At 36.0% G+C, this 18,729-nt stretch overlaps 1 protein-coding gene and 1 non-coding gene across 2 annotated transcripts in view; both read right to left on the minus strand.

Moving 5' to 3' along the window:
• Nucleotides 1–225: 225 nt before the first annotated feature.
• The window catches only part of LOC113767775 (beta-glucosidase 12-like), a 41,136-nt gene continuing 22,632 nt past the window's right edge, over nucleotides 226–18,729 (minus strand). Inside the window, exons 2-15 of the mRNA XM_027311966.1 lie at nucleotides 6,811–7,024; nucleotides 5,222–5,379; nucleotides 4,709–4,778; nucleotides 4,224–4,282; nucleotides 3,928–4,003; nucleotides 3,733–3,810; nucleotides 3,551–3,638; nucleotides 2,874–3,129; nucleotides 2,657–2,772; nucleotides 1,304–1,524; nucleotides 1,146–1,177; nucleotides 911–1,013; nucleotides 529–637; nucleotides 226–391 (exon numbers count right to left, since the gene is read on the minus strand). Coding sequence (XP_027167767.1) covers nucleotides 226–391; nucleotides 529–637; nucleotides 911–1,013; nucleotides 1,146–1,177; nucleotides 1,304–1,524; nucleotides 2,657–2,772; nucleotides 2,874–3,129; nucleotides 3,551–3,638; nucleotides 3,733–3,810; nucleotides 3,928–4,003; nucleotides 4,224–4,282; nucleotides 4,709–4,778; nucleotides 5,222–5,379; nucleotides 6,811–7,024 — 1,746 coding nt within the window. The remainder of the gene's footprint in view (nucleotides 392–528; nucleotides 638–910; nucleotides 1,014–1,145; nucleotides 1,178–1,303; nucleotides 1,525–2,656; nucleotides 2,773–2,873; nucleotides 3,130–3,550; nucleotides 3,639–3,732; nucleotides 3,811–3,927; nucleotides 4,004–4,223; nucleotides 4,283–4,708; nucleotides 4,779–5,221; nucleotides 5,380–6,810; nucleotides 7,025–18,729) is intronic.
• Nucleotides 11,735–11,841, minus strand: LOC113753115. The gene has a single exon (XR_003464974.1). It is a non-coding gene; the product is annotated as a small nucleolar RNA R71 (small nucleolar RNA).

Raw genomic sequence — 18,729 nt, forward strand, 5'->3', positions numbered from 1 at the left:
TTTAAAAAAATTAATAATATTGATGAACAACAAGAAGTCTTACAATTCACGCCTCTTTATTTTTCAATTATTGAATCAAAGCATAGAAACTGAATTAGTAAAAAAAAAAAGCATAGAAACTGAATAAAGTTCTGCAAATGTTATCTTCCACTTTGTTGCATCTTCGTAGTGGAATAGAGCTAAGCATGGCGACTTCATGTTGCTGCTGAATGATATGTGAACTTTTTACTTGCGGAGGAATCTCTCAAACCAGTAAGAAGAGAGCTTACGGAATCTTTTTAAGGTACTATAGTCCACATAATTGATTCCAAAACGGACACTATATCCAGCACTCCACTCAAAATTGTCAATAATTGCCCATCCATAGTATGCCATCACCCTAACACCATTTCTACAATTATATGAAACACAAAATGAACAAAGGTTAGAGAAATAAAGCCCCATTAATGGGTTCAAAATATAAAGTTTAATTAACTTGACCAAGCAATTTGTTTCATGATTTTCATTGACGTATTTGGAGATGCTCACTTGATTGCTTTTCGGACATACTGAAGGTGCTGATAGTAGTATCGGATTCTAAAGCTGTCTTGAAGAGCTTGCTTAAGTGGTAATGTGGGATTATTTACTTCATCAACCCCTGAAACAATAAGATATAAATTGAGATTAATGTACATTGGGTATCCATTATTGCCGGTTAATAGAGTAACATGTAGGAGTGCATGTGGTATCAATTATTGTTGTGATTTGATGAAAATTACATAAAAAAGAAGAAGAAGAAGAATAAGAAGACGAAGAAGAAGAGAGCACAAGAGAAGAGTACTGTTACTAAGAGAGCACATTAATAAAATTATATCTATATATATATATATATTAAAAGGAGGAGGAGAAGAAGAAAAGTGCTGAGAGGTACCATTTTCTGTAATGTAAATGATTGGATCTTTGTATTTTGTTTTTACATAAAGAAGGAGATCCCAAATCCCTTTTGGATAAATATGAAGCCAAGTTGAACCAGCCTGCATAGTCAGTTTCGAAATTTGCATGGAGTTATACAAAATATTTTCAAAATATCAATTGATTTATTAAAATTCAACGTTGGAACTTGGAAGATATAATATAATTGTACGCTATTAAAACATTTTAATTACCTGTGCGCCAATGAGCTTCCCATTGCGGCTCGCTGACATTATAGTGCGCAACGTTAAGTTATTCAAAATTTAATAATAAAAATAAATAATGAATAAATTTCTTGTAAAATGTTTGCAAAATTTGAAACTATATATCCTGCAAGCTGAAGTAAACTCACCTGTACGGTTAACTCGCTGGTCTGTGCTATAGCTTAAATTCACCTTATTTGGAGGAGTTGTAACATGGGCAGCATAATTAGCTGTGTAGTAATTTAATCCAAGAAAATCATATGACCCTATCAGTTCTTTAGATTGCTTTGGTGTAAATTTGGGAAGTCGGTCGCGGACAAGAATTCTCATTGAAGCGGGATAATCACCATATACCAAAGGGTTCATAAACCTGTAACACATGCCAATAGAAAATAGGTGTCAATATCTAGTCAAGGTAATCATTGAATGTAGCGTTTTATTGAATAGGTGTTAGCTCTGTAGGCATGCACTCTTTTGTTTTTTGGCTAACCGCCCTGTTTGGCATTTGAGTTTTTTTTGTCAAGTTTGTCTGCTACAAATTTTTTAAAAACTTTAGTTACAGTAATCTTAAAAAACTTTTTAAAATTTTTAAAAAGTTTTTAAATTATACACTTCAAAATATTAAAAAATTTACATACTTCAAAAATTTTTTAAAAAACTTTTACAGTAAGTTATAGTAAAGTTTTAGACAAACATCCAAAAAATTCACTTACCAAACGGGTCGGGAAGGGACACCACTCCAAAATTTATTCACAGGACGTAACTTTACTAGAGGAGAACTAGACGTTTCCTCATGTTGAACATGAAAATTTTAAGAAACCTTGATCTTTCTAATAGAAAGCATTCCTAATATTACACGAGAATATTAATCTGTGTACGCGGGGCATTTCTATGGGTAAGTGTTAAAATGGGGACTAATACAAGAAGTTAACATCCTACATAATTGTAGTATGTGGCTATCTAATTTGTAAAGATGTTGGTGAAAATAAAGGTTATTCCAGACTTAAAAAACTCTTTGACATGCAGTAACCGGTTTAGCAAGCAAGTGATCAATTGGCATTCGGTAAGAGAGTTTTGAGGTGTTATTACCAAGAAAAACAATATAATTCTGAGTGTTCACATTCATATAATATTTTTATTTAAATTAGGTGCACCATTGGGTGCAGGCTGCGCACCAATTGGGAAAAACACTATGGTCAAAGAGAATTTTACATTGGAAGATTAGGTATCCATTGGAAAGACGTTAAAGTAAAAATAATAATAATAATAAATTGCCAAGTGAAGTTTTAAAATTGGAAGTTAGATGCTTGGACAAAATCATGTTGAACTAGTACAACTTAATTGTATTTAAGCCAGAGAGCCTTCGATTTCCTAAAGCCTCAATGAGGGCCGAAAAAACTTCTTATTTTTTTCGAAAGGGCTTTTTTTTTTTTTTAGAAAGGCCATTTATATACATACTTTGTTAGCAATCTTCTTCATCAAACGTTTATTGGCACACTTACCATCCAAACATGAAATCAAGGGCACGAATGGCTGCTCGTTGATCAAGAGGTGAATTTGAAAATGGCACCATCCATTCAGCGACTAGTGTAATCCCAATTTGTCCTTTTTGGCGAGCCTAAACCATATGCACAATTCAATTAGTAATAGTAATTATGGAACTCAATATTGATTACGATCAAATTCTATGTCAGTTTGAATTAGAAGTGCAACAATAACCTGATACACTCTCCTGTATAATTTAACTACATCAGCATGAGCCAAAAGTTGGTGGTGTGCCACCAAGTAGGGTTCTGTCCCTGAATTTCCACTGGTGCAGTTATTATTCATCCAAGCAGAACATCGACCAGGAGCAGAGGATCCACTATCATAACCATTTGAACTAAAGGTCCAAGGTTCATTGAATGTGATCCAATCTTTCACTCGATCACCAAACCTCGCAAACAGTAGATTTGCGTAGTCATGAAAATCCTTTCTGGAAAGTATAAAACGTCATCAAATCCAAAAGCCAAAAGCATCCTGACTCTTACAGTATATAGAACACTATCATTGGATTGCATAAATGATTTCTTGGGCTGAATTTGATAGAATAGGGCAAGTGAAGGTTGTCTTCTATTTGGTTCCAACCAGTTGTTATATTTGCTATAATATTTAGTGTGCGCAGAATCATGTTTTGCTATACTGGATATATGTGGAATAAACAAAATAAACTAAATTGTGTTATGTATGTCTATTTTTGCTCCTTTTTCGTTTTCCTTTTTTTGGAAAATAAACTATTTTGTGTTGTATATGTTGCTTGCTATCACTTCTAGACTAAATTATCACCCATGTTTAGAGTTCATTAATATCAATTAGGTTGTGATAGTAGTATTATAGGAAGAGGGATCTTGACTTACATAATTTTAGGACTCAAGAAGCCTCCATACTCTTCATCTAAGGCTTGGGGCAAGTCCCAGTGAAAAATTGTCACAATTGGCTTTAAACCTGTGCATTTCAAATTTCAAAGATGTTGAATTAGATGAACACAACCAAATGATCAAGATCATACGGTCTTAAAAAGCATTGGATTTTTATATACCATGAGCAAGAATTTCGTCTATGAGCCTATTGTAGTACTCAATTCCTTTCTCATTTATGCCTTTGCTAATCTTGCCATCTGCAAATCATTGTATAGCTTAGTAACAATATAATATGTTCCAATTTGGGTAAACTTGGTAGATATTAAACGGGCTTAAACTGTCGCTAGATAAAGGTTTACATAGTGAAGCCTTACGAGGAATTACTCTAGGCCAAGAAATTGAGAAGCGATAAGAATCTGCATTCATTTCCTTCAAGAGTTTGATATCCTCCTGTCACACGAGAAAGATAGCATTGTAGACGCACTTCAATTTTTTTTTTTTTTTGTGTGGCAACGATTGTAGTCAACGTAAATAAACAGAAATAACAGATTTTCTTTTCTAACTAGGTATATTTTTGCGGGGTCGTTGATTTTCGTGCCCTATTTTTCCATGTATGATATTTTGGCTTTACTATTAACTTATTTCAGCCAAAGGATTTGGTTTGCATTACCTTATATCGATGGTAGGAGTCTGCTGCCACATCTCCGTTACTGCCATTTGAAATTTTACCTGTAGTTTCAGAATGGAGTTGGTCAGACTAGGCTACTAGTTTTGACAATTTTTTTTGTGCAACAATTTATTAGGATGTGATGAATAATTTGGAGAAGGGAGAGTGGTAATCATTAGAAGTGCGAAACTTAATAGCATAGACCAATACTTTTTTTTTCTTTTGTTGTAGTAATTAATAATTAATAGGATAGATGGACCAATATACTAATAGCAATATTAAATTCTCGAAAGTATACGTTTTTCATGTAAATAACTTGCCCAAAATTGAATGCCCAATATTAGAAGTGGTTCACATCTGAGCAAACTATATATGTGACCATGTGTATATATGGATCTTTCAATTCTGCGTCCCTAATGCCTCCACGCTTAAGTGAGCGGGGGAAAAATCACTGTATTAATGGAAAAAAAAGTTCTAAAACTGTGAACCTGGGAATTTGTGAGTGAAAACATCCCAGTTGCTTGGACCTTTGCCATCAATGTTCCAAGCGCCTTCAACCTATAAAAAAATTTTGAGAAAGTCATAATTATTCTCAGCGTCGCAATAGTTGAATCCTTATTTCACTTCCAACCTTTTAGGAATGCTTACAGAGGAGGGGCCCAAAAAAAAAAAGGAAGGAGAAAGATAATAAGAACTTTTTAGAGATAATTTAGTGATGGTAATGTTGTCTGATCGATGATTCCCTCTCTTACCTTCAAATAGGCAAAAATTTAATAATTAACAAAAAAAATGAGGTACTATAATTAAATAGGACGAGATAAAATGAAGATTGATAAAAATTATGCTTTGACCTCTTAAGCATAACAAAGATTTTAGAACATCTAGAAATGAGAAGCATGACTGACTTAATGGGAACGAAAGCTAGAGTCTAGCATTACAATAATGACCAATTGAATGAGCACCTGAACTACATGTATACTACATATAAATAGATCACGAACCTGATAAGCAGAAGATGCAGCCCCAAAGATGAACCCTTTGGGAAAACTGCTCCGGTTGAGTACATCTATACCAAAGCTTGGAGATAAGGGGACAGCACTACGATCAATTTTATTTAAGGCACGAGCACTTGGAAATACTCCACGGTGTTGGGCATTTGCTGCAAGCACATGAAAAGTAACTAGAAGTGCAGCAAGAAGGAGATGCCCAAGGAATTCCATAGCTTGTTTTACGGTTGCAAATTGCTAGTCGAGCACAAGCTATATATATAGGGGAGAAGGAGTGAGCTTCCTTCTAGGATGGAATTTCGTCGGATTTGACATTGTTATGAACCATAGTTTTTTCGTATTCACTAATGCACGTTCAGGTTCAAGCACATGCAAAACCATGCTCGTGATCCCTGAATACATGGGAAGCTTCGATGCAAGAAGATTAGGTCAACACACATTTGTAGAATAAAATAGTTTTTTTTTCAAGATTTCTTTCAGTTTCAAAACTCGATGCCAAATGACCATTTAATGTTTTCTGTTTGACAAGTTCGATATATATAATGCTCAAACACTAAATTTTCTGTTATAATGCTCAAGATATTGTCAAACATAGTTTCTTGTTCTTTTTATTTTCTCTTATTTTTGGTAGAAGTTTTTTCTTTTCTATTACTTTGGGTAGAAGGTATACTTTTAACATTCAGATTTCTAGAGGAAAGTATATAATTCTTCTCTTAATTTCATTTTATTTTCGAAAAGATTAAGGAGAAAGGGAAATGACCTTATTCCAAGCCAAAGTTAACGTTTTTGCACCAAAAAAATGAAAAATCTTAAGGACAAAGTGTTGAAAAAATGTATCAACATATATAAGAGGCTGGCTAATTATGTTTTTTAATTTACAAATGATGACTAACAGATGTATTCATCGAAAGATGTAGAGGGCAGTGCGGAGGGGTTTGAACTGTCTTCAAACTTAAACTGTTATTCTAATTTTAAACTCTTGCCTCAACAAAAACTTGAAAATGTGTTAAGTTATATACTTAAGTTTAAATACTTCAAAGTTTTCTTTGCCCCTTAAAGTATATTTCTAGTTACAGTTGAATTTTCTAGCCTTGATATTCTATGCTTCGTATGGATTAGGTGTTTTTAATGGTATTTTAAAAAATTACACTATAGTGTTGTATTTGAAAACTTTCCACTGTAGATGAGTCATATGAATTATACTATAGTGTTGTATTTGAAAAACTTTTCACTATAAATGAATCGTATGAATTAGCTGTTTTTGAATCGTATGTATTTGAAAAAATATACTATAGTGTTGTATTTGAAAAACTTTTCACTATAGATAAATCGTATGGATTAGCTGTTTTTGAAAAATTATAGTGTAGTATTTATTTGAAAAATTTTCTACTATAGATGGGTCATATGGATTAGGTGTTTTGGAGGTGTTTTTAAAAAATTACACTATAGCATTATATTATAAATTTTTCCATTGTAAATGGGTCGTATAGATTATGTGCTTTTCGGAGATGTATTCTATTGTGATTTTTATTGGAGTATTTTTTTTTCAAATTTATTAATTTTCATCACCATCCATCACACACCATCACCCTCCTCACCTCTTCTCTCCTCCACTGCTGCCACCCTCTCCACCCCTCTTCCTCCCTCGTTCCTCACCATCACCCTCCCCCTCTTCCCTCTTCCTCTCCCTCCCCTCCCTTCCTCTCTCCTCCTCCCTCCCCTCCTGCTCTTTAAGATGCAATTCAGTGGGATGAAGTCCTCATATAGCAATGCCGTCACTCTTTCAAGAACACTTCTCTGTGGAAAATCAGGAAGCTAGCTGCAGTTATTTCCAACTTTTAAGATGTATTGAATTTAGATGCAAGCATGAGGTTTTATTTTGCATCAGGCACATTTTTTCACTTGAAACTGTTACCAAAATTGTTTATCAAATGAACGTTGTACTAGCTTCCCGGTTACGGCAGCATTTAAAAAAAAAAAAAAAAGTTATCTGGTGCATTTTTATTAATTTTTTTTGGGGGATTGCTGGTACAACTTTGGTAGCCTACTGTAGATTTGGATGCTATTCAGTGGTAACAAGCGCTAGTTTGAGCGAAAAATGCTACTATCATTTTGAAACTAATTGTAACTTATTATTCGTTTCTAAGTTATCGTTTTAGAATTGTTATGTGTAATTACTTAATCATTATGTGTTATTGTAGTTTTCCAAGTCATTTACTTTTACAAGTTTATTCGGTAAATTTGGTGTTAATAAAAAATTAATGACAGTTTAGAAAAAGAATCTTCGGGGAAAGTGTTTTAATGACTAGATTGAAGTGACATTTAAAGATTAGGGACTAAAATAATGTTATTAACTATTATTTACTATAAGTTTGATACGTCTGAAGTACCCTTGGGTTTCTGACAATTTCATCTAGTACCCTTAAAATTTTCAATATTACACTTATCTCCCTTGACCCTATAAAATGACCATAATAACCTTAATATATTAATATTTTTCATGCAATTAAATAATACGCTCCTAATCTTGTGCATAGGAATGCACCACACAATTAAATATTTAATGGAAGCAAATACAAGGTTCATTTATAGAATAACTAATTATGTCCTAAACATAATTCTAACATATTACAAATTAATTTTAGCTTGACTTGAAAGATCTAAAGATGAATAGAAGAAAATGTGAGTTGAAGATTTAAATACAACAGGGCATGTATTGGTACTCCAACATTTGAGGAATGAGATGTTATATTAATATACTTAGTGAAATTTTTTAAGTTTAACGGTACTATTTTTTTTCTTTTGTAACTTAGATTAAGATTTTAGAATTTATGGACTGATGGTAGCAGTGGTCATGATGATAGTGATACTAATTTGAGATGTAGGTATATGAAAGGTTTAAAATAGTACAGATAAGGGTTGAAAGTGGGTTTGAGATTTTGTGCATATTCCATATTTTTTTTATCGAATTTTATAACAAGGTAAAATGAACTTAACAATTTCATGAGGGCAATTTGGGTTATTCATTCAAAATTTTGACCATTGAATAGTTTTTGTTACCAAAATGGTAAATTCAAGGGGGGTATGTGTAATTTTTGAAATCTAAATGGAACTAAGTGAAATTTTTAAAAACCTCAAGGGAGGTTTCTGAAATTATCCCTTTCATCTAAGATTTTCTTCAGTTTGAAATGCTATTCAATTTATAGGACAAGAAGTTTTGCTGGCCGCAATCAGCTGGAAAACCTCAACTTTAAGCTGTAACTTGTGTGCATTATGCATGAAGAATATTATAACTATTAAAAATATAAGATCCATTTTAGGAATCTGTTGACTTCGAATTCCAAAGAAACACAAATCTTTAGTTTCTAGGCACTGTCCTGTACCATTTTTAGTTTTCGACCATGTAGTGGTATGTTAACAAGTATTATTTAATAATACTCCAGATGTCATAAAAATCTTGTAATTATCGTACAATTAGTAATAAAAGGTGGGTGGCTTTGTTTACGTTTGAGATTTGATATACAAGTACTGAACTAGAACTATTAACAATTCACCAGTGATAGTATTTACAAATTTTAGTTGGTTGTGTATTCACGTTAGGCTTCTTTAAGGAGTTGTATGGCCCGAAAAGAAGAAAGAAAAGAGAAAACAGAAGAGAGGTAGAACATAGAGATGAAAATGGCAATAATAAAAAATAGGAATAATGAGATTGGTAGGATCGAAAGTGAAATCAACATGATTTGTTTTTGCTGGCAGTCCGCTGGAAAAGCTCGAGTTTAAGTTGTAACATGTATGCAATTTGCACGAAGAATATTATAACTGTTAAAAATATAACGATCTATTTTAGAAATCTGTTGACTTCGAATTCCAAAGATACACAAATCTTTAGTTCCTAGGCACCATCTGATAAGGGTTTATTTTACGTATTTTTAAATGCATTTTATTAGTTGATTTTGGTTTGATTATTTAGTTTTATAACTAAAATAAATAGATTTTGGTAAAAGTATAAATTGTTTGGTAAAAGTGGCTATTATTGCATTTCTATTGATTTTAGTGATAAAAACTTCATTTTTATGCAGGTTTAATGATTCAATCACTAAACGATGTCAAGTGAGGTAAAAAATAGATAATTGGTGATGAATTCAAGTGGTTAAAAGAGAAATGAAGTGAAAAACGTTCAAAGTGAGGAAATGCAATTCAAGACAGTTTTGACACTTTTCGGTAGTTCGACTATATCTGGAGCTACACTTATCGGATTGAGATGAGCTTTATAGCATTTTAAAGCTAAGAAAGAGACCTACAATTGTTATGAAGACATCAAAATCCAATTCTGCTGTTTTCATGGACGAAAAGTCGGAATACAGAAGCTGCATTCTGTGGTCGAAAATCGAAACAGGGGTTTGACCAAGTGATAATATTTCGATCATATCTCAGGGTACAAAGCTCCGATTTGGATGATTCTTGAAGCATTGTAAAGCTAACTCAAAGGGCTACAACTTTTATGTTTTGTACAAAAGTTAGTTCGGCCTTCATCATAGAGAAAAGCATAGTTGAAGCAAGGACAAGTTGAAAACGCGAGTTGATGCCGCGTTTTGTGTAGTCGCGTTTTGTAGCCGAAAAGCTGCAATTTGCTCAGCCATTTCTCTTGTGTTCATACTACTTTCCACCCATAAGTTGCAAGGGAATAGGTGCACATGCTTCAGAAGACAAAAGGACAAGAAAGGTGGCTTATTTTCTAGTAAAAAACATTGGTTATTGACTATCCTAACAAAGTTGAGATTTCGAAATCAAAAGGTGGAATTTGACTTGGAAAAATGGAGCTCTTGAGCAGTTTTTATGCAGAGACATTGGGAGAGGTCCGGACATCCATACGTAGCTAGATTTTCTGATAGCAAAACTCTCTCTAGCTAGTTAATTTTGCAAGAATACTTGGAGGCTTCATCTTGTAAGCATTTTTCCAATGCAAGACATAGTAGAAATTGGAGGGCTTCACCATTAACTTGGCTAACCTTTTCTTAACCTTCTTGTACTTGTAACTTGAGATGTTTTTCATTAATGAAGTTATGAATTTGATTGTTATATCATCAATGAGTAGCTAAATTTCTATATCTAGGGAGTAGATGAAACTTATGGCCAAGTGATATGAATTGAATGTGATTTATACTTGTTGTATCTTGTATTAACTTGTCTACTTGTGTATGCTTGATTACTTGTTGTTGTTTGATCACCAATAGCAGGTTTATGGTTGTTTTTACTCATTGAGAAATGGTAAAAACAATGGAATAACATAAGTAGAGTTTGAGTTGTTAATTCATGAGAATAAAATTATACTCAAGTGGATTAAATCTACATTTCATGCATGAACAAGAGCAGTTTCAGTTTTCACCAAGAGATTAGGGAAAACTAAGCTGTTTTAGACCAATTTTATCATGAGAATGAAGTTTTGGCAATTTTGGAAGTGAATCCCTGGTTAAACAAGAGTAGTAACAAGTATTAAATTCATTCATTTGGATTATTTGTGTCATAAGTGGAATCTATATCCCTAGATTCAAGTATTTGATGAATTTTTCTCCATTTGTGATATTGCGATTTTCTAGCTAAGGATTTTAGATAGTAAAAAGATTGTAGTCAGATTTAACTCTGAATTTTCTGCTCAAATATATTGTGAGTCTAAATAATAGAGTAAATTGGGATATAGTAATTGTTTAAGTTGCTTCTCGTGGGATCGACCCGATACATACCCTATATTACGAATTTGGCCTGTATACTTGCAGTCAAATGGGTATAAATTGGGATTTAACTTGCACTTGTAGAAAATGCCCATCAAGTTTTTGGAGCCGTTGCCGGGGAGTGGCAATATTAGGGCCTAATCATCTCTATTAATTTAGATATTTCCATTATTTTTATTCAAGTTGTTTATAGCTGATTTTAATAATTAAAACTGCAAAATTTCTCTTGTTTTTATTTGAAGTGTATGCATCGATCAAATCGAGAAGTTGCACTTTTCAATCCTGAAATTGAGAGGATACTACGGAGACAAAGGAGGAATACACCGCATCAAGAGTAACAAGAGGTTTGGCAGCTGATAGAAGAAATCTTGATAAAATTACCATTTGAGGAAGAAATAGCGGAAAATGAACCAAATAGGCGAATTCTGTGAGATTTTACTTTACCGGGAACACAAGGTTCTCAAACTAGCATTGCAAGACCAACGGTAAATGCTAATAATTTTGAGATTAAACCATCACTGATTCAAATGGTACAACAATTTCAATATGGAATGCTACCGAAGATCCAAATTCTCACTTGTCAACATTTCTTGAAATCTGTGATACAATTAAGTTCACTAGTGTTAGTGATGATGCAATTAAATTTCGATTGTTTCCATTCTCGCTAAGGGACAAAGCCAAGGTTTGGCTACAATCTCATCCTCCAAACACTTTTACTACTTGGGCTGAATTAGCTAAGGTGTTTCTCAATAAATTCTTTCCACCTGAAAAAACTGCTAAACTCAAAATGGATATAACTAGTTTCTCTCAACAGGAAGGAGAGACATTGTATGAAACTTGGGAGCGCTATCGGGAATTGTAACGAAGATGTCCTCATCATGGTTTACCAGATTGGCTAGTAGTCCAAACATTTTACAATGGTCTCACCTGTCCAACAAAGACGCATGTAGATGCGGCAGCGGGAGGAGCATTGATGGGAAAGACAGCTGAGGAAGCTCAACAATTGATTGAAGAAATGGCTGCTAACAACTACCAATGGGCCAACGAATGAGGTAATACAAGGAGAACCGCAGGTATGCTTGAAGTAGATACCTTGAATATGTTAAGTGCAAAAATGGATAATATGGTTAAGATACTTAATAGGCACGTTGGTTCTACCTCTAATCAAGGAGTAGTTGTTGCATGTTGTACTACTTGTGACGGAGATCGTGATAATTCTATGTGATCTACCAGTGAACAGGTTCAATACCTCAACAATTACAACCGTCCACCCCAAAACAATCCATACTCTAATACCTACAATTCAGGATGGCGTAATCACCTGAATTTTGGATAGAAGGATCAAGGGAACCAACAAAGATCAAGTAATCCACCGGGTTTTCAACCAAAACAACCACTTCCGGAGTCCAAACCAACTTGGGAATTGGCAATTGAGAAGCTGGCAAATGTATCAAATGATAAAATTGAAAAGTTAGCCAGTGCCACTACTCAACGATTTGAAAGAATTGAAGGAATGATGGATCAACTCACCAATATGTACAGGAATGTCGAGATCCAATTAGGACAAATAGCAAATGCGGTTAACAATCGCAACCAAGAGGATTTACTGATAGGGTGTTAATTGTTAGTAATTTTATTGTTAATTTCCCCTTTGTCCTGGTCAAATATTGTTTTAATTAGTAATATTTACTTATATTTGGTATTTGGACTTAATTTCAGGGATTGAAGCAAGAAACTACAAAAAAGGAGGGACTTGCTCCATAAGTGGGAGACTTCAAAAAGGCTCCATGGACTTGGCCCACAAGGAGAGGAAGAAACGGAATGGCTGATGAAGAATTAATTGGTACTAAGGGCTCTACTAGCAATAGCAAACGGGAAGAGAGGAAACATTGAGTAGGGCCTGGCCCTTTGGTACCCTTTGTTGACTTATGCGGCGGGGACCGCGGAGAATAGGGAAGGCATTAGTCATTTGGCTTTAAAAGAGCAACAAACGTACACAGAAGCTCTTATCACTAGTTTTAGGGAGTTAGCTTTTTAGCATAGTCTAGTTTGTCCTTTTTTCTTCGTTGCCGTCTCTTCTAGGAGGACGACGGAAATATAGCTTTGTTTTAGAAAATGACTTCTGCAATTTTGCATGGTTGTTCTCCGTTAATGGAGGACTAACCTCCTATTTCTAGTCAAGGGGACAACTGAAGATTTGATTCAACAATTTCTGTGAGATCTAATTTGTTTTAATTGCTTCCTCCATTTATTGGTATTCATATGTTTCCTGCTTTTAACCGTTATAGCTCGTGTGGATGATTGATTTGTGCGCAATAATTGATTATTCATATAGGCTATTTTGCTAAATAGAGGTAACTGAATCCGTAATTGTTCGTTACCTCTATTCCATTAGCAACTGGCGTAATTGGGTTTATGTCAGGGAAACATACGATCTAATTTAAACAAACCCTCGTAGCGTGTTTGTTAATTAGGATTGGGCCTTTCTAATTATTAATGCAAGCCAGAAATTAAATCCTACGGTCGTACCTAGGGTTGTTTTTGGGTTAGGGAAATAGTTAACGGTCGTACCTTGACTATCGATAAATTAAGGAAGGGTTGGTTGTTTATCGCGTGTATAACAACTATAACTAATCTATTAATAAATGTTGGAATTATTTCTGCATCAATGATCAGTGCATGAACCATTTCTGAAGTGTACCCTTGGCTAGAACTCTCCTAATTATTTCTTTTAATTAATTACTTTTCTGCAGTTAAATTGTTTAGTTAGCATTTAATCCTAAAACCCCCCATTAATCTTGACTTGAAAAGAAATAAATTTCTCTCCAGTCCCTGAGGAGACGACCCTGCTTACCACTGTCTACTAGTAGTGAATTCAGTTAAATAATTAATTCAGGTATATCGGATTAAGCAAACTCTTCGGGAACAGGGTGAATCAAGTAACCCATTGCAAACCTAGAATCCCTGCTCCAGTACTCGAATTGATTATTGACTGCCTTAGGTGGTAGTTAGGTTTTATTTATTATTATTGCACAGGTTCGGCACCTGTCAATTTTTGGCGCCGTTGCCGGGGACTGGTGCCTGATTAATTTGTTTCTTTTTGAGTTCATCTTGTTTTCATTTTTTTATTTTTCTCTTATTTTTTTTTAAATATATAGTTTATGGCTGCTAACATTCCGTATTTTGGTGATAGACTAGATTTGATTTCTACAAGGGGTTATGAGACTCATGCTTTTTCTAATGATCAATGGGCTGTTGCGAATTGTGGAACTTATTTTGCCTCAAATTATTCAACCGACATATGCCCTACATTTCAAGAAGGTCTAAGTACTCCAATCGATACTTTTGGATATTTTTCACCTCAATATCAAACATGGTATGACCCTTATTCAAACGGGTATGAGCAAGGATGGTGGGATGATTCCACTTTTAATTATGGACAAAGGCCAATAGATTTTCAACAGCTAGAGTCTCAAGAACCGTCATCCATGTCAGGTATGTCTCTTGAAGAAATAGTTGAATTACTAGCTACTAACACATATCAAATTCAACAGGAGACACATCAAATTCAACATGAGGCATATCAACTTCAACAAGAGACAATGAATTTTCATCAGGCGACAATAGATTTTCATCAGGAGATACAAGTGAGAATGTGTAACCTGGCAGATCAAATGGATCAATTGACATCTAGGATAACGCAATTGACTTCTCGAATGAGTGAAGAATTGCCCTCACAGACTATTATCGATCATGAGAAAGATGAGAGTGCAATTATCCTGACGAATGACATGGTGCTGCGAGAATCTCAAGAAGAAGGATCTAAGAATGCAGTTGAAAAGAAAGTTGAAGTGCAAGACATGAGACCCCAACATCAAATGGTTCAAGTGAATGAATCCAGTGAACAATCTCCAAATGCGGTGACATCTCCTCCATTCCTTAATCAATATTTTCCTAACTCATATTCTTTAATTCCTGTTAGTGAGATTGATTTTATTATACCTGACGATTTTGAATTTCATGCCAGGAATAAGTTAAGAGTCATGATGGCAAAATACCTCGGACCAATAAATGTTCGTGAGGGAGGAGTGAGTGAAGATCCAATGTCATCACTTGTTTGTTTGGCGCCATCAACTAGTCAATGGAAGACCGTAGCTCGTGTGCTCAAAGATTACTCCATCTATGAGGGTTACCAGGATCACATTGAAGATGAAGCATTGAAGCGAGTCACAAGATTTTATCCTCCATGAACAAGACATAACAATGTCTAGCCAAAGACATTAAAGAAAGGCGCTGCTTGGGAGGCAACCCAAGGCTTTTATTTTAATTTTCTTATGTTTTTGGAGTTTTTGTTAAGTGTTAGTAGCATTTAGTAGTTTGTTACTTGGTGGCAGGAAATTGGCAGTTAGACGTGACCACGCTAAGTGGTCACGTATGATGAAAAGAGTTGGAAGGCGACGGTCAGAAGACTCTGTAGCAGTTAGGCGTGCTCACGTCGGGTGGTCACGCTAAAGGATCAAAAAAATTTTCGACGGATGGTCAAATGACTAGGGGCAGTTAGGCATGCCCACGCCTAGGCCAGAGGTTCCTTGAGAAAAAAAAGGGGCGAAAAGATGAAATTGCCCTTGTCAAAAAACAAAAAAGAAAAAAAAATCAAAGGCCCGTAGCCCTATTTGCTCTCTTCTCCTTTCTTTTCTTTTCCTTTCTTCTTCTTTCTTCTTCCTTTTCTTTCTTTTTTTCCTTCTTCTTCTTGCGTTTTCCTCGGCCGCCGTCTGCACGTCCGCCGCCACCTCCGTTCGCCGTCGAGTGCAGATCCAGCTCCTCGGCAGACCGCACGCGAGCTCAACCACAGGAGCGACCTCCGAGCGCAGCTCGCCTCCTCTGCGCGCAGCTACCTCTGCAGCCCGTGCTCCAATCCACCAGCAGCTTTCTTCGCGCGCAAAGCAGCAGGCAGCCAGTCGCGCGCGAGTCAGCCTTTCGCTCAGCAACCAAGCGCACCAGCGCGCGGCAGGAGCCAAGCTTGAGACGCTCGCGCGCTTCAGACCAGCGTGCCCCGCCTGGGCGAGATCAGCAGACCGCGCGCGCGGGCTTCAGCCACGGGAGCGAGCTTCGCGCGTAGCTCCGTCCTTATGCGCGATCCCCAAGCCAGCTTTCGCGCTGCCCTCTGCGCATCAGCAGCCATCACCAGCCTTCTGCGAGCGACTCCAGCTCCTCTCCAGGCACAACCCAGTCGCACAGCAGAGCGCCTTCCTTTTCTGCTCAGTCCAGCCAAAGCGCGTGCCCTTCACTCGCGGCGTTGCCTTCCTCCACCTCTCTGCCGCCCCTACTCTCTACTTCACCCACTGCCTCTTCCACACTCCGGTGATTTCGTTCTTTAATTTTCTGTCACTAAGTAGCTGAGGCCAGATTACTAGCTTTCATTAGATGATGCCAGATTTTAATTTCTTAGCTGAGGCCAGATTGTTGACTTGCTAGCTGAGGACAGAAATTTTGTGCTTGTTTGGGTGCTGTGGTATATATCTGTGGTTGATTGCTGACTAATCGTCAAATTTTGTGCGCAATCAGTGATATTTGGGAAAAGTTTTTACTCTAGTTGCCTGTTTAATTAGTCTGGGGGAATTTTGCTGTGTTTGTCTAATTAATTAGTTTTTGGGTTCAATTGGTAGTATTTTGGGAAAATTTTGCTGTTCACAGGATTAATTAGCTTTTGGGGTAAGTTTATTGTCTGTTTTTGCACTTGTCTGTGGTTGGGAGCGGTGACTGGGAATCATTCGCTTTGTTGGCTGTTTGTTGACATATTTTTGGACACCATTCCCTAGCCTTTGACCTGCCCCCTCGTATGGACACTCGTATGGAGCGGATGGAACGCCAAATGGGCGGGATGGCCCAGAATTTGGCACAATATCTCCACCACGTGGGTTTCCCCCCGCCTTTCCCTCCACAACCGTGATTCATTTCTGCCCTCCTCCGTTTTGAGGGGAGTATCGTTGCCCAATACCTCTGTTTTGATCTTTCTTTGCTTACATTGGGGGCAATGTAAGGTTTAGGTGTGGGGGAGGGTTAACTATGCTTTAGCTGTGTTTTTAGTTGTCTGATTAAATTTTTCCTTGCCTTAGTAGTCCATTTCTTTAAACTGTGATGAATGCAATTGAGATATGAGTATACGTAGCAAGTTCATGCCATAGGTTGTTCTATTTTCCTCGATGACGAATTGATTGAAGAATATACTGAACTTGACATAAATTTGACCACTTGTGCGATTTTTGGGCCTATTTTTTTTCGTTTGTTGAGTGATTAGTGCACATGGTTTGTCATTCTAGAAATTGCTCGGTTATGCATGTCAAGACCACATTTAAATGAGTTTAATGCGTTGAAATGATAGGGCACCTAGGAATGAGCCATATTTGGACTTTCTTAAAACCAACCCTTGGATTATTTACCACTAGGGAGCCAAGTTGAGCCTTAACCCTTATTCTTCGTTTGAGACCCTAGTTTTTAGCCGTAAAACCACTTTTTAGACTTTCGTTTTGAACCGCGTATAAAGAAGTGCTTTGATTTCATTATACAGAATTTTGGAGTATTATTTGAGAGGTACTACACCTATCTATGAAAAAAAAGAAAAACACAAAAAAGAGAAAAACACAAAAAAAAAATGTGAAAAGAAGACAAAGTGCAGGAAATCAGCAAGTAAAGTCGATTTTATGGTGCTGGTTGGGAGTTATTGTACAAAATTGATTTGAAAAAAAAAAGAAGAGAAAAAAAAGAAAAGAAAAAAAAAGGGAGGTAGATGAATGAAAAGAGGAGAAAGAAAAGTCGAAGGTTGTGGCAAGTGCTAATTTACTTCACTTGTGTGATGGTTGAGGTGCCTTGAAGTTTCAAATGTGCAAAGCATCTGTGTATTGAATCTCTGAGCACTTTCTTTATACTTTTACACCCTTTTGATTCCTTTTATCCTACCTTCTCACCCTAACCCCATTACAACCTTGCGAAGTCCCTTGATTGTTGCATTTAAATTCATAAGTAAGTGGTGGAGATATGATTTATGAGCAAGCTTATGGTAGTGTCATTCTATTGTGTTGATTTGAGAGCCATCTTATATACATTTCATATACACTTTGGAGTGAATGAGTGCACTTTGAATTGTGAGCGTTGTTGATTTGGTATATTCTGATTTCGATGAGGTTATTGGGGAATTTGGGATGCCATTTTTTGTATGAACTGCTGTGATTTGCTTAGTATCTTTATTGCATTTCTGAGTTAATTATGCTTGAGGGCAAGCATGATTTAGGTGTGGGGGGAATTGATAAGGTGTTAATTGTTAGTAATTTTATTGTTAATTTCCCCTTTGTCCTTGTCAAATATTATTTTAATTAGTAATATTTACTTATATTTGGTATTTGGACTTAATTTCAGGGATTGAAGCAAAAAACTACAAAAAAGGAGGGACTTGCTCCATAAGTGGGAGACTTCAAAAAGGCTCCATGGACTTGGCCCACAAGGAGAGGAAGAAACGGAATGGCTGATGAAGAATTAATTGGTACTAAGGGCTCTACTAGCAATAGCAAACGGGAAGAGAGGAAACATTGAGTAGGGCCTAGCCCTTTGGTACCCTTTGTTGACTTATGCGGCGGGGACCGCGGAGAATAGGGAAGGCATTAGTCATTTGGCTTTAAAAGAGCAACAAACGTACACAGAAGCTCTTATCACTAGTTTTAAGGAGTTAGCTTTTTAGCATAGTCTAGTTTGTCCTTTTTTCTTCGTTGCCGTCTCTTC

The sequence above is a fragment of the Coffea eugenioides genome, chromosome 1 (genome assembly GCF_003713205.1).
Source record: "Coffea eugenioides isolate CCC68of chromosome 1, Ceug_1.0, whole genome shotgun sequence".
NCBI classification, from domain to species: domain Eukaryota; kingdom Viridiplantae; phylum Streptophyta; class Magnoliopsida; order Gentianales; family Rubiaceae; genus Coffea; species Coffea eugenioides.